This window comes from Martes martes (assembly GCF_963455335.1).
Source record: "Martes martes genome assembly, chromosome: 8".
NCBI classification, from domain to species: Eukaryota; Metazoa; Chordata; class Mammalia; order Carnivora; family Mustelidae; genus Martes; species Martes martes.
Genome location: NC_137895.1, coordinates 19,548,903 through 19,564,967, shown reverse-complemented (window position 1 = coordinate 19,564,967; position 16,065 = coordinate 19,548,903). Strand labels below are relative to the sequence as shown.

Genomic DNA, 16,065 nt, shown 5'->3' with positions numbered 1-16,065 from the left:
AGCGTTCCAGGGTGCACCTTGCCTGGATCGTGGTTGATATATTCAGCTACACATCCCCTCAACCACCTCTCAACAAAATGACTAGGAGGAAGAACACACAACAGAGGAAAAAATCAGAGACTGTGCCCTCTCCATTAGAACTATTGGATATGGATGTAAACACTATGTCGGTAAGGGAATTCAGGGTAACAATTATTCAGGCAAAGGCTAGGTTGGAAAAAACCATTAGTGACAACATGGAATCTCTAAGGGCAGAAGTGAAAGCTGCCCAGGAAGAAGTTAAAAATGCTATCAATAAGATACAATCTAATCTAAATACTCTAAGAGCTAGGATAACTGAAGCAGAAGACAGAATTAGTGATCTAGAGGACAAATTGATCGAGAAAAAGGATCAGGAGGAGGCATGGAAGAAACAGCTTAGAAACCATGAAAACAGAATTAGGGAAATAAATTATGCCACGAAATGTTCCAATGTCAGAATTATGGGGATTCCTGAGGGGGAGGAGAAAGAAAGAAGACTAGAAGATATAGTTGAACAAATTCTTGATGAGAGTTTTTCCCGTCTGGGGAATGGAACAAGCATTCATGTCCTAGAGGCAGAAAGAACAGCCCCCCAAGATCAAGGAATCTAAAAAGACCTTGGGACATTTGATTGTGAGACTGATGAATCATAATTTTAGACAAGAGCTCCTGAGGGCAGCTAGGGGGAAGAGATTCCTTACGTACAGAGGAAGGTCCATCAGAATAACGGCAGACCTGTTCACAGAAACCTGGCAAGCCAGAAAGGGCTGGCAAGACATATTCAGGACATTAAATGAGAATAACATGCAGCCAAGAGTACTTTATCCAGCAAGGCTGACATTCAAAATGGATGGTGAGATAAAGAGCTTCCAAGACTGGCAAGGTTTAAAAGAGTATGTGACCACCAAGCCGGCACTACAAGAAATATTAAGGGGGGTTCTGTTAAAGAAGAAAGAACCCAAGAGGGACACAGAACAGAAATTTACAGAGACCATCTATAGAAACAAGTACTTTACAGGCAACATGATGTCAATAAAAACATATCTTTCAATAATTACTCTTAATGTGAATGGCCTAAACGCTCCCATAAAATGACACAGGGTTGCAGAATGGATTAAAAGACAGGACCCGTCCATATGCCATCTACAAGAGACGCATTTGGAACCTAAAGATACATCCAGACTGAAAGTGAAGGGATGGAGAAGCACCTCTCATGCCAATGGGCCTAAAAAGAAAGCTGGGGTAGTGATTCTCATATCAGATAAATTAGATTTTAAACTAAAGACTGTAGTCAGAGATAAATAAGGACACTACATCATTCGTAAAGGATCTATCCAACAAGAAGATCTAACAATTGTAAATATTTATGCCCCTAAAACGGGAGCAGTTAACTACGTAAGACAACTGTTAATCAAGATAAAGTCATATTGATATGAATACATTAATAGTAGGGGGTCTTAACATTCCACTCTCAGTAACAGACAGATCATCCAAACAGAAAATCAATAAAGAAACAAGAGCACTGAATGACACATTGGACCAGATGGACCTCATAGATATATATATACAGAACATTCCACCCTAAAACAACAGAATACTCATTCTTCTCGAGCACACATGGAACTTTTTCCAGAATAGACTACATACTTGGTCACAAATCAGGGCTCAAGCAATACCAAAAGACTGATATGATTCCCTGCATATTCTCAGACCACAATGTTTTGAAACTGGAACTCAACCACAAGAAAAAGTATACAAGGAATTCAAACACTTGGAAGCTAAAGACCACTCTGCTTAAGAATGTTTGGATTCACCAGGAAATCAAAGAAGAACTTAAAAAATCAATGAGAATGAAGACTCATCGGTACCACAACTATGGGATACGGCAAAGATGGTCCTAAGGGGGAAATACATAGCCATCCAAGCCTCCCTCAAAAAAACAGAAAAAATCCAGAATACACCAGGTCTCTTTACACCTTAAAGAACCAGAGAATCAACAACAAATTAAGCCAACCCTACACACAGGAAGGGAAATAATATTAGAGCAGAGATCTATGAGATAGAAACTAGAGATAGAGTAAAACACATCAATGAAACTAGAAGCTGGTTTTTTGAAAGAATCAATAAGATTGATAAATCACTGGCCAAACTAATCCAAAAGAAAAGAGAGAACCCAAATTAATAAAATTATGAATGAAAAGGGAGAGATCACAACTAACACCAACGAAATAGAAACAATCATCAGAAATTATTATCAACAGTTGTATGCCAATAAGTTAAGCAACCTAGACGAAATGGATGCACTCCTGGAAACCTATAAACCTATAAAACTGAATCAGGAAGAAATTGACAACCTGAGTAGACCAATACCTAGTAACGAGATTGAAGAAGTGATCAAAAGCTCTTAAAAAACAAGAGCTGATAAGAAGATGTGGTATATATACACAATGGAATACTATGCAGCCATCAAAAGACATGAAATCTTGCCATTTGCGACGACGTGGATGGAACTAGAGGGTATCATGCTTAGCGAAATAAGTCAATCGGAGAAATATAACTATCATATGATCTCTTTGATATGAGGAAGTGGAGATGCAAGGTGGGGGGGTTTGGGGGAAGGTAGGAAAAGAAAAAATGAAAAGATGGGATTGGGAGGGAGACAAACCATAAAAGACTCAATCTCAAGAAACAGACTGAGGGTTGCGGGGGGGAAGGGGGATGGGAGAGGGTGGTGGGGAAATGGACATTGGGGAGGGTATGGGCTATGATGAGTGCTGTGAAATGTGTAAACCAGATGATTCACAGACCTGTACCCCTGGGGATAAAAATACATTATATGTTTATTAAAATAAAAAATTAAAAAAAAAAAAAAAAAAAAAAACAAGAGCTGACGACCTGACGGATTCCCTGGAGAATTTTACCCAAAATAATTCAAAGAAGAAATAATACCCATTATCCTGAAGCTGTTTCAAAAAAATAGAAACAGAAGGAAAACTTCCAGACTCGTTTTATGAAGCCAGAATTACCCTGATCCCCAAACCAGGCAAAGACCCCACCAAAAAGGAGAATTTCAGACCAATAACCCTGGTGAATATGGATGCTAAGATTCTCAACAAGATCCTAGCTAACAGGATCCAACAGTACATTAAAAAGATTGTCCACCATGACCAGGTGGGGTTTATCCATGGGATACAAGGGTGGTTCAACATTTGCAAATCAATCAATGTGATAGAACAAATCAATAAGAGAAAAGAGAAGAGCCACATGATCCTCTGAATTGATGCAGAAAAAGCATTTGACAAGATACAGCATCCGTTCCTGATTAAAACGCTTCAAAGTATAGGGATAGAGGGAACATTCCTCAACTTCATAAAATCTGTCTATGAAAAACCCACAGCGATTATCATCCTCAATGGGAAAAAGCTGACAGCCTTCCCTTTGAGATCAGGAACACGACAAGGATGTCCACTCTCACCACTCTTGTCCAACATAGTATTAGAAGTCCTAGCAACTGTAATCAGACAACAAAAAGAAATAAAAGGTATTCAAATTAGCAGTGAAGAAGTCAAACTTTCTCTCTTTGCAGATGACATGATAGTCTATACGGAAAATCCAAAAGACTCCACCCCCAAACTACTACAACTCATACAGCAATTCAGTAATGTGGCAGGATATAAAATCAAGGTACAGAAATCAGTTGCTTTCTTATACACTAACAATGAAAATACAAAAAGGGAAATTAGAGGATCGATTCCATTTACTATAGCACTAAGAACCATAAGATACCTGGAAATAAACCTAACCAAAGAGGTAAAGGATCTGTACTCGAGGAACTACAGAACACTCGTGAAAGAAATTGAAGAAGACACAAAAAGATAGAAGACCATTCCATGCTCATGGACAGAAGAAAAAACATTGTTAAAATGTCTATACCGCCTAGAGCAATCTATACTTTCAATGCCATCCTGATCAAAATTCCACTGGCATTTTTCAAAGAGCTAGAGCAAACAATCCTAAAATTTGTGTGGAACCCAAATTGTTAAGGAAATGTTGAAAAAGAAAAACAAAACTGGGGACATCACGTTGCCTGATTTCAAGCTTTACCACAAAGCTGTGATCACCAAGGCAGCATGGTACTGGCACAAAAACAGACACACAGACCAGTGGAATAGAGAGCCCAGATATAGACCCTCAACTCTATGGTCAAATAATCTTTGACAAAGCAGGGAAAAATATACAATGGAAAAAAAGACAGTCTCTTCAATAAATGGTGCTGGGGAAATTGGACAGCTATGTATAGAAGAATGAAACTCGACCATTCTCTTACACCATACACAAAGATAAACTCGAAATGGATAAAAGACCTCAATGTGAGGCAGTAACCTATCAAAATCATAGAGGAGAACAAAGGCAGTAACCTCTTCAACATCGGCCACATGTCCCCAAAGGCAAAGGAAACAAAAGCTAAAATGAACTTTCAGGACTTCATCAAGATCAAAAGTTTCTGCACAGCAAAGGAAACAGTTAACAAAACAAAGAGGTAACCCACAGAATGGGAGAAGATATTCACAAATGACACTACAAAGGGCTGATATCCAAGATCTATAAAGAACTCCTCAAACTGAACACACACAAAACAGATAATCATGTCAAAAAATGGGCAGAAGACATGAACAAACACTTCTCCAAAGAAGAAATACAAATGGCTAACAGACACAAGAAAACATTTTCATCATCATTAGCCATCAGAATCAAATCAAAACCACACTGAGATACCACCTTACAGCTGTAAGAATGGCCAAAACCAACAAGACAGTAAACAACATGTGTTGGAGAGGATGTGCAGAAAGGGGAACCCTCTTACACTGTTGGGGAGAATACAAGTTGATGCAGCCACTTTGGAAAACAGTGTGGAGATTCCTTAAGAATCTTCCTTAAAAACAGAGCTACCCTATCACCCTGCAATTGCACTACTGGGTATTTATTTACCCAAAGATACAGATGTAGTGAAAAGAAGGGCCATCTGTATCCCAATGTTCATAGAAGCAATGTTGCTGCTTTCCAAACTGTGGAAAGAGCCGATGCCCTTCAACAGACGAATGGATAAAGAAGATGTGGTCCATGTATACAGTGGAGAATTATGCCTCCATCAGAAAGGATGAATACCCAACTTTTGTATCAACATGGACGGAACTGGAGGAGATTATGCTGAGTGAAATAAGTCAAGCAGAGAGAGTCAACTATCATGTGGTTTCACTTAATTGTGGAGCATAAGGAATAACACAGAGGACATTGGGAGATGGAGAGAAGAAGTGAGTTGGGGTAAATCGGAGGGGGAGACAAACTATGAGAGACTGTGGACTCTGAGAAACAAAATGAGGGTTTTGGAGGGTAAAGGGGTAGGGGATTGGGTGAGCCTAGTGGTGGGTATTATGGAGGGCACGTATTGCATGGAGCACTGGGTGAGGTGCATAAGTAATGAATTTTGGAACACACAAAAAAATAAAATTAAACAAAAAAACCAAGACATTCTAAAGCAGTATGGGGAGCAATTAATAGCTCAGGCTGACTAGAAAATAGAATGAATAAAAGAGAATCTGCTAGCCTATATATCCTAGAATGGTAAAAGCAGTAATTACTAGGTAATAATATTAACTATAGTTCTGGGACATAAAAGTATACAACAACAAAAAGACAAAACAGGATAAGGGAGAAACTTTTTTTCCTGTTAAAAGAATTAGGCATTGATTAAAAGAATTTACCTGTTCTATAGTTCTGGATATAAAACTAGAACAGATTAATCTTAAAGATTTCCATTTTGTTTTCCCTTAAACTCTTTAGAGTATGATGATGACAAAGGTACTCTTTCTACATGTCTTTATTTCATTGGCATTGGAAACTAATTTTTACAAGCTAAACAGGAATAATTCTTGGTTATATAAGTACTACTGTTATTTTCAAAAACTTGGAACTTTTAATAATTAAATGATCATTTAGTAACAAATTTTATTTGGTAACTATCAGGTCTTTTCTTCAGTTTCATAGACTTTCTAAAATTCAATGATAGTCATTTTTCTAGGAAAATAGCCAGGTTTAAACTGTTTTAGTTTAAAATTATGTCTCTTAGCTTCCAAATTTTTAAACACACAAGTCAATCAAAGAATGTATTTGTGACTAGTCTTTATTTTTATATTAATTTTAGTTTTGCCTTTTGCTCCATGCAGACAGATCTAGACTATTTACTCTAACAGTTGTACGAGTCTGTCTTACTGCCTAAGGCTAATACAATAAGAGTGTACTTTATACTTTAAAGGAAAAACAAAACAATGCTTACTGAAAGTTCTTGGCTAAAATTCTAAATAAAAGTACACTCTTCCCTCAGATGGCACATCTTCTTCTCTTTTATCATCTCAGCCTTTTCTTCCAAAGTGAGGCTCCTTAGTTTTCTGTAAACATGGTTCCCAAAATCCAGAATTCCTCTTTAAAGAGGCGGCTGATTTCACTTGTCGTATCTAGCTAAATGCTGAAACTGGTTTTCTAGTAGTCGTGATGATAGGTTATAGTGAGTCACCCCCACTCCAACCCTTGTGACCGATGGCATGTACTTATGAGGTAATGGGTCAGAATTCAGGCTCCAGGCTGTGGTTGAGGAGCAGCTTTTCTGTAAGACAACGTTAACTGTTACTGGAATTCTACCCCAAAACTTGGCACTACCTTGCAACTGAATGTTTCTTAACATTTACAGACAATGATGGGTTCTCAAACTTGTTAAATGAGATATATCGAGGAAGTACTGAGGGTGCTAGGGGTTCTCCCCCTTGGTAGTCATCCATGGACATCCCCCCATGGTGACCTAAATGAAGTCTTAATGTATATGAAATTAGTCAGGCCAATAAGAGGGGGGGAAGGGAGTTCCAAGGAGAGAAAAAAATTCAAAGACACCAAAAGGGAATAGGTGAATGATATATTCAAAGAACTGCAAGTAGTATGCTACAGCTGCAGGAGATAGCAATGTATGGAAGAGTGCAAGAAATGAAGAGGAGTCTGGATCTTGATGATAAACACATCTATATGCAATTCTAAGATGTTAGCATATGTGTCAAAGGCAACTGAGAGTCACAGAAAGTTCTGAAACAAGAAAGAAGTAAGAATAGATCTACTAAAACTTTAGTGACAGACTGAAAGAGAATAAGGAAACCAATTAGGAGCTATTACAATAATTCAGGTAAGAAATGATGAGGGCTTGAACTAAATAGCAATGGGCATAGAGTCCTGTGGTCAGCTGTGACATATATGAAAAACGAAAAAAATCATAGTGACTGACAAGTAAGGGAAGGGAAGCAGATAGAATCAAAGATGATTTTCAAGTTTGTGGTGTGGGTAGCTGACTGAAGTAAAAGATTATGAAGTAGGTTTAGGCTAGGCAGAGGATGAAATGAAGCCAGTAGGGGGTAAAGAGATTGGATATCCAACATACGCTGATGCTTACTGGACTGTCAGTTTTCCATTACATTTTCTCTAGAGAGAAAAATCATCATTTTAAAGGTCATTTTAGCTCTCTGTTATTATAGAAGGTCTACTGTGTATTTCCAGAAGCAAAAAAGAGGTCATGGTCAGTGTTAAATATATTTATGACATATATTCCAATGAATACCAAAATGGATTGGACCCATATGTTCAATTCACATTAAAATATATGTCACGATCCATCTGCTTTTAAAGTGTATGTGTCAGAAACAATTTCCAGAACAAATGCCAAATATCCTGGAGATGCTTGAGTTCAAATTACCAACATGCGTCCCTGTACTTAAACTGTTTGCTACTTGGATATATACTAAATGTAGATACATGTTTGAAATCTGTCCTTACAGACTTTTAAAAAATTCTTAAATATTGTTTTTAAAAGATAAAATATGAGAAAAAGACTGTTTTATGGTACTTCACCTCCAGAATGCACACATTTTCTTGAAGGGCTGAGAGCCAAGAAAAATTTCAAAGTATACTGCTAGTATAGTATGAATGTCTGGATAACATAACTAAATACATCAGGGTGAACTAAAGCCCCAAACTGGACTCTTTACATGTATCTAGATACTTGAAAAACAGACTAGCTCTGAATAATCCATTAAGATATATTTTATACAGAATGAGCTATGTAGCCAGGTTTGCTTGGATGGAATAAATTATTGTCAAATTTCTGAGCCACGATTTGTCAGCATTTCGCAAAAAAAATTTTTTTTATAAAATTCACACAAACAGATATCTAGTTTCATAATAATTATTAATGTGCACCTAGAGTGGCTTTACCCTTTTTATTTCTCAATCTGGTTCAACTTAGATTATGGTAGAGTAAATTTCCTATACACTAAGGTCTTAAAAAATGAATGAATGAAAGAAAGGAAGAAAGAAAGGAAAGGAAGAAAAGAGAGAGAGAAAAAGAACAAGAGGAAGGGAGGAAGGGAAAGAGAATAGAAAAGATAGAATAAAAAAGAAAAGAAAAAGGTGGCATGAAAGAAAACAAAAACTTCTTGTGGACACTACTGTGTGCAGCTAAACTGTCATCAAATTCCATCTCTTCTGGATGTATAGATTCATCAACAATCTATTGAAAATGCTTCTACAATGTGCAATGGCTGGTTTTAGGAACATAGGATGGATTTTTCATTTTTGTAACATTAGCAGAGACACTATTTATGAAAGTGGTTTCCTCAACCATAAAACACTATATAGTAGAAAAAAATAGAGCTTGGAGTATTTTTATTGTAACTGATAAATTTAACATCTTGGCATAATATTAGAAGAATTACTTACTCAAGAAGATCTGGGTCTAGTCCTTCTGATATCATTTTGTTTCTTATTGCCATCACTGGAACACCCTAAGCAAAGGACACAAGATAATCAATGATTAAAAATGCCTTCTTCATAAAAACAGATAAATAGAACAATGAAGGAGAATTGAGAGCCCAGATATAAGCCCAAATACAGATGGCAAACTAATGTTTGACAAGGGAGCCAAGAATGGAGAAAATAAAGTCTCTTCAATTAATGATGCTGGGAAATTGGATAGTCACATGTAAAAGAAGGAAACCTGATCCCTAACTTACACCGCTTACAAAAATTAACTCAAAATGGATTAGAGACATAAATGTAAAACCTGAAACCATGAAACTCCTAGAAGAAAACATAGGAAAAAAGCTCTTTGATATGGGAGTTGATAATGATTTTATGAAAATCACACCTAAATAAGTGAGACTATATCAAACTAAAAAGCTTCTGTACAGCAAAAGAAACCACTGACAAAGTGAAAACAAATACAGAATGGGAAAAAATATTGACAACCATATATCTGATAAGAGGTTAGTATCCAAAATATATAAAGAACTCAGGCAACTCGATAGCAAAAAACTTAAATTATGCAGTTTAAAAATGGGCAAAGGACCTGAACAGGCATTTTTCCAAAGATATGTGAATGACCAATAGGTACACAAAAAGATGCTCAACATCCCTAGTTAATAGAGAAATGCAAATTATAAACAATGAGATATCACCTCATGCCTATTAAAAGGGCCATCATTAAAAAGATAGAGATAACAGACGCTGGATGGATGTCAGCAAGGGAACCTTGTGCACTGTTGGTGGGATTGTAAACTGGTACAGCCACTATGGAAAACAGTATGAAGATTCCTCAAAAAATTAAAACAGAACTACCGTATGATCTAGCAATTCCAGTGCTGATTAATATATTCAAAAGAAATGAATATACTAACTCAAAAAGATATCTGTAGGTCCATTTTTGTAGCAGCATTGTTTGTAATAGTCAAAACATGGAAACAACCTAAGTGTCCCATCAATGGATGAATGGAGAAAGAAGTTGTGGTATATATACACACAATGGAATATTATTCAGCCATAAAAAAGAGACAATCTTACTATTTATGACAACATGGACGGACCTTGATGGCATTATGCTAAACACATAAAGACAAATACTTTATGATTTCATTCTACGTGGGTTCCAAAAACAAAAGCAAACCACCAAACTCATAGAAAAAGAGACCAGATTTGTGGTAACCAGAGGCAGGGATGAGGGTGGGTGGGGGGAAGGAGAGGGAACTGGAAGAAGGTGGTCAAAGGAGAAACTTCCAGTTTAGAAGTAGTAGGGATGTAATGTACAACATAATGACTACAGCTAACACTGCTGTATGATATATAGGAAACTTGTTTAGAGAGTAGATCCTAAGAATTCTCATCACAAGGGGAATTTTTTTCTTTTCTTCTCACTATATCTTTATGAGATAATGGATGTTAATGAAACCTATTGTAATCATTTCAAAATATAGGTAAATCAAATCATCATGCTGTATGCCTTAAACTTATACAGTAATGTATTTCAATTATTTCTCAATAAAACAAAAAAATGAATAGAAGCTAAAATAAAAAGTCTCCTTTATAGCCTCTCCACATACCCCCTAAAACAAGACCTTTTAGATGGCTCATATTTAAAATAGCTCTTCTGATGTGGTATATATATACAATGGAATACTATGCAGCCATCAAAAGAAATGAAATCTTGCTATTTGCGATGACATGGATGGAACTAGAGGGTATTATGCCTAGCGAAATAAGTCAATCGGAGAAAGACAACTATCATATGATTTCCCTGATATGAGGAAGTCGAGAAGCAACATGGAGGATTCAGGGATAGGAAAAGAATAAATGAAACAAGATGGGATTGGGAGGGAGACAAACCATAAGAGACTCTTAATCTCACAAAACAAACTGAGGATTGCCGGGGGGAGGGGTGTAGAGAGAGGGTGGTTGGGTTATGGACATTGGGGAGGGTATGTGCTATGATGAATGCTGTGATGTGTGTAAACCTGGCGATTCACAGACCTGTACCCCTGGGGCTAATAATACATTATATGTTAATTTAAAAAAAAAGTAAAAAAAAAAAAGCTCTTCTTTTGCTTTTATATTAGTATGTATGGAGTGCTTAAATAATCTAATAAGGTACACATTTTAACTGACTTAATGGAATCAGTGCTAATATCATACAAGCCCAAATTAAATCAATTAATCATTTGAGCCTATCCATTACTAATTCTGCTGTAAACAAGTCAGATATCACATTCTCACTTTTCTTATACCTCCAAAAAAAAAGTTGATAACTCAAAACGATTAAAACCTTGGCTGGGATGTACAATAAATACTTAATAAGATGAGTAAATGTCTTTCCAAATAAAGATTTCAGAGCTTTCCATTCTTAAGTATAGCTATGTTAATGTTCTTTTCATAACAAATGGTCCAATTCCATTTGGACACAAAGGTCAAATAAAATTCAAGAATTCTCCTGGGATTGTATTATACATCTTGTCTACCCCAATATAAACACTAAGTAATGACAATGCTAGTAGTTTACAAGTCACAAAAACATTTGAGAACATGTGAATCTCAAAATTCAGGGTAAGAACATCAAAACAATAAGAAAAGGACATGTCAGAAATAAATACATATTTACTTGAAAAGATGACTGATTTGATGATAAACAGTTACTGAAAGCTCACTTGTAAAGCTGTATGGGAAGAAGATGCAGTCAAGTCTGCCAATTCCTGCTCTTCATATCATTCCAAAAGATGAGGAAACCACTAATATGTGTTAAATTTGAAGACCTCCATTACATCACTTTCAAAAGTGGAAACACTTTAAAAGGTTGTACACATGGTTGGGACCCTCTCTGTCATATCTCTTCATCCCATGTGGCAGAAGGGGTAAGCTGAGCCTGAGCCTATATGGGAAAAGGCTCAATCACTGCTCCACTGGTGCTGTATACTCTTCCCTTCAGGCCTTCAATGTCATTAGCCACTGTGTGATATTCAATTTAGAGAGATGGACACTTAAAGGCATCCTAAAAGTTAGATGTGCTGTCTCTCTCTCTCTCAAGATAAAAAAGACTCAAAGTAATGTACACTTAAATGCATCCTAAATGTTAGATGAAAATAAATAGCACCATTGTAGAATTCTCTTCAAAGCCATACTCCTGAAAACAATACTGTTTCATGGTGTAAACTTCAAGAAATTCTAAAAAGTGAAATATGGTAGGTTTGGAAGACAAAAAAGGTGGAAGATAAAAACTTTTGTCAGCTTATGAAGCTTACGGGTAAAAAAAAAAAGGCTGTTACTTGCTTAGGGGCATCCAATATGAACAGACACTTATATTTGGAACCAAAAAGCATGAACTTAAAACTTGTACCACTTTTAAAATATACTTCCTGGAACTAAGACTTGAGAAAAAGATTTTTCTCTTAAGTACAAAATGTACTTAATGATTACTTCATAATAAAATGCATTTAATTTTAATGGTAGAAGAGAAAGCTGACACTTCAAAGATAAGGTTGGGAATTTTACTTGATAATTAAAACTTAGGCATTGCTTAACTATTCAGTATAACAAGGAAAGTTATGACTGTAGAACATTTCATAAAAAACACTAAAGTGCAAGAAGAGATGTGAAAAAGAGCAGAGTTTTATGTTCTACTTCTTTAAAAAGACCTCTCAGTTTCTGTTAACTATGGTCTGATGGTATAAGGTCTTTCTACAAACCTAACTATGTGATTTATTTATTATACTTTAGCATAATCCACAGGATATCATTGGAAAGGTCATACTAATAAGTTGCAAAGCCGAGAAAACAGAAGGGAGGAGAAATGAAGTTGAAAGAAACATTTCCTAAAAATATAGCAAAGAAAGTGTGTATAAGGTGGGAGTGAAGGGAAGCAGTGGGTAGGGAGTAATGGGGAAAGGAAATTTGGTAGAATTAGATAAACTCCCTATTTTAACACGAGTTTCATGGCTTGGTTATAAGAATACCAGAAACCTAAATATGTAAGCTCCATATTTTACTCTTAGTTTCTAGAAGCTATTTACAGCACAAGAATACAGATATTACCAAAATTTGGTGACTTTTAAGTCATTTCTGTATATAGATATAGATAAAATATAAATAACTTATCTTCCCTGAACAGAGACTTTAATATTATCACCTTAATACAAATCTCATAAAGCTTGATACAAAAATAATTTGGCCTGTGTTCCAAAAGATGGATTCCAAAGGGATTTGCTGCTATGTTTTCAGTGGTGTTGCTTAGAAAATTTGTTGTTTTGATATATTCTTCCTTAGGGGTTAAGGAACAGAGTCGGGTTTGTTAAACATCAAAAAGAAGTGTCCAATTTCCGATTTCCAAGAGAAAAAGCTACTGGTGGTCTAAGTTGGACATGAGAGACCTCAAAACTGAAGTCTACTGAACTGTGGGATTATTCTTGGCAAGTGATAATGGTAGTCTGTCCAACATAAGTAATGAAGAAGAAAGAAGGCAGCCATAAGTTTGATGTTCCAAAAAATCACGTCTGTATTTGCGTCACTGGAGAAAGTGTGTAAAGAAGCCACACTAATGAAATTATGATGACAACACTAACAGTTACTAGTTTCTTGTATCACAAAAACTGAAGGCTGCCAGTATTTACATTTATTATGTTAATGGAGGACAAGCTACTGAATTATTTTCCTGAATTCTTTCCTGAAGTTTTAGATTAGAAGGGGAAAAAAAAAACAAAACCCTTACTCAATCTAATAGAGATAAAGGACTTTTCTCTTCCAAAGTAACAAAAAATGCTCCTCATACTTTAGTTTCTCCTCTCAGTTTATGAGCTTGAATCACAACAACTGAGTTATGAAAGATGCAAAATATTAAGGTTTTTTTTCCTTACTTAGGTCAACAATTGAAAAAAAAATCTATTGAGTTGACAGGTGAAGAGTACTTTTTTTACTTGCAGGGAGAGGGAATGAGTAGGAGTTGAAGAGATGCCATGGGTTGGAAAAAGGCAACCAGTCCTCTAATCAGATTGTTTACCTAAATTTTAACTTAGTGAAATGGACTCACCCATTTCTTCGTTTTCTGATTGTCAACAGTGCTATCCTAAAAATATCTATACTGCCTTTTATGAAATATATTAAATAGAGTGCTATGCTTAGAATAAAATCTTCAGGGGAAATATTCTATATAATAGATACTAAATGTTTACAGAGCAAATCCTACTACAAAAGCAAACACATGCTCAACGATCTCCTTCTGGAAGTTTTCCATGACGGGGTACAAAATTAATTTAAATAAGTCTCTTGATCACTGTAAAATGAATATGGCTATCTAAAAAAAGGGAAGCTTTATTCCTAATGACTTATATAGATTTAGAAAATGCTAGACTCTTATATTAACTCCAATACTTTTGCCACGAAGGGTCAGTGACTTGAAGTTAAATATGCAGGGAAAAAAAAGAGGTTCACATATCTTGACTACTGCTATGTGGTTTACACGGAGCAAACAGTAAATTCTTCCTTTTTCAATGATTGTCTTAAGACAAAAGTTTTATAGTCTTTCACTGAGTGCCCATCAGATATCTTTAAAGATGAAGGAACAAATCACTGTAAAATGGACAAAATGACACCGGTCATGACTAGGACCTCAGGAAACTGGAAATGTACATTCATAAAAATAAATACATTAGCCAATAACCCATATTCCTTTTAGGAATGGGAAATAAAGTTAACTTAAATTTCTATCAATAAAAACCTTTAAAGAAAGTATTTCAAAAGGTGAAGGATCTATTGTTACGAGGCAGTTCAAACTAGAGCCACATCAATTTCCCCATGTGATTGATTTTTCCCCTGGATATTCTTTTTTTTTTTTTTTTTTAAAGATTTTATTTATTTATTTGTCAGAGAGAGAGAGAGAGAGCGAGCAGTGGCAGACGGAGGCAGAGGGAGAAGCAGGCTTCCTGCCGAGCAAGGAGCCCGATGTGGGACTCGATCCCAGGACGCTGGGATCATGACCTGAGCCGAAGGCAGCTGCTTAACCAACTGAGCCACCCAGGCGTCCCTCCCCTGGATATTCTTGCAACATGATAAATCTTAGGTGTAATGGTCATGGTGCATTGTGTGTTTTCTCTGCATTTTGTAGCTATTCAAGTATTTGTTGATTTAAGAGTAATTTGGTGCTGTGGAGGGTCCATTTTCTTCCCTTTATTATAATGTACAAATAATATCTAAAATTTAAAGACTTGCTTTGGTAGGCTAATTAATGCTAGGCCACCATTATGAATACTTCAGCTAAATTACAGCTTTGCTATACCACATTTTCACTCAAAGGATATTTGTTCTTTGAAATATGTGTTCATTAAAATTTCCCAAATTTAACTATATTTCTACTTTCCAGGAATAAAACCTTAAAAACAATTTCTATTACAAATTATTTTGGAATTCAATACGAAAATTAAAAGTGTAATAAGTTCAGATGGCCTTCTGTTCAGTTTTTGAAAATGTATTACTATATGTACCTATTCAAGGAGAATTAAAGAAATATCTCCAAATATGGCAATAAAAGCTATAAAGAATAAAATTCTTAGTAATTATAAAGATGATTCTACTGATTGAAACCACAAAAGTTACTTTTGAGCTAACTTTCCAATAGTGATAATGTGTTTGAACTGGTGTCATGAGTCTTATTCAATGCTCTTAGCAATCCATAGGTACCCATTGAAAGATAGATACCAAAAAAAAAAAAAAAAGATAGATACCAGTATTAGCCATTCCAACGTGGCTATAGAACTACAAAGAATGGCCCTGAATCTATATCAGTGTGTCATCTGCACATGATCTAACCAACTAACTGAATAAAAGTCATTTATAAACTTGGGTTAGGAAACCAAGAAGAAAAGTTGGGATGGTGTCTTATAAAAAACTATGGTAAGATGTACATAAATCTGGAGATATTTTTTTAAAATTGCAGTATTAAGATGTAAATATATTCAAGTAGGGAAATAATTTTCATTAATTTTTCTCAATTAAATTTAATATTTTGAAATCTACTTCCTTTTAAAACATAGTTAACATATTAGCTTTTTTTTCTAAGCTGGAAAACAATCCTTAGCAAAAAATTAACTTATAAAGGAAATATTGTGTCTTACATCACTATGATCCATTCAAGAGAAAATA

At 35.6% G+C, this 16,065-nt stretch overlaps 1 protein-coding gene across 7 annotated transcripts in view; it reads right to left on the bottom strand.

The window, feature by feature from the left end:
* WASHC3 (WASH complex subunit 3) overlaps positions 1-16,065 on the bottom strand; it is a 120,682-nt gene that overhangs the window by 77,364 nt on the left and 27,253 nt on the right. For 6 of the 7 annotated variants that reach the window (XR_013967229.1, XR_013967230.1, XM_080810426.1 and 3 more), the window contains exon 6: positions 8,833-8,897. Coding sequence is in view for 5 of the 7 variants with exons in the window: in XM_080810426.1 (XP_080666552.1) it covers positions 8,833-8,897 (65 nt within the window). In the remaining 2 variants the exon portion in view is untranslated. Of the gene's footprint in view, positions 1-6,191; positions 6,683-8,832; positions 8,898-16,065 lie in introns of those variants that run through there. The other variant, XM_080810430.1, reaches the window with a different exon arrangement.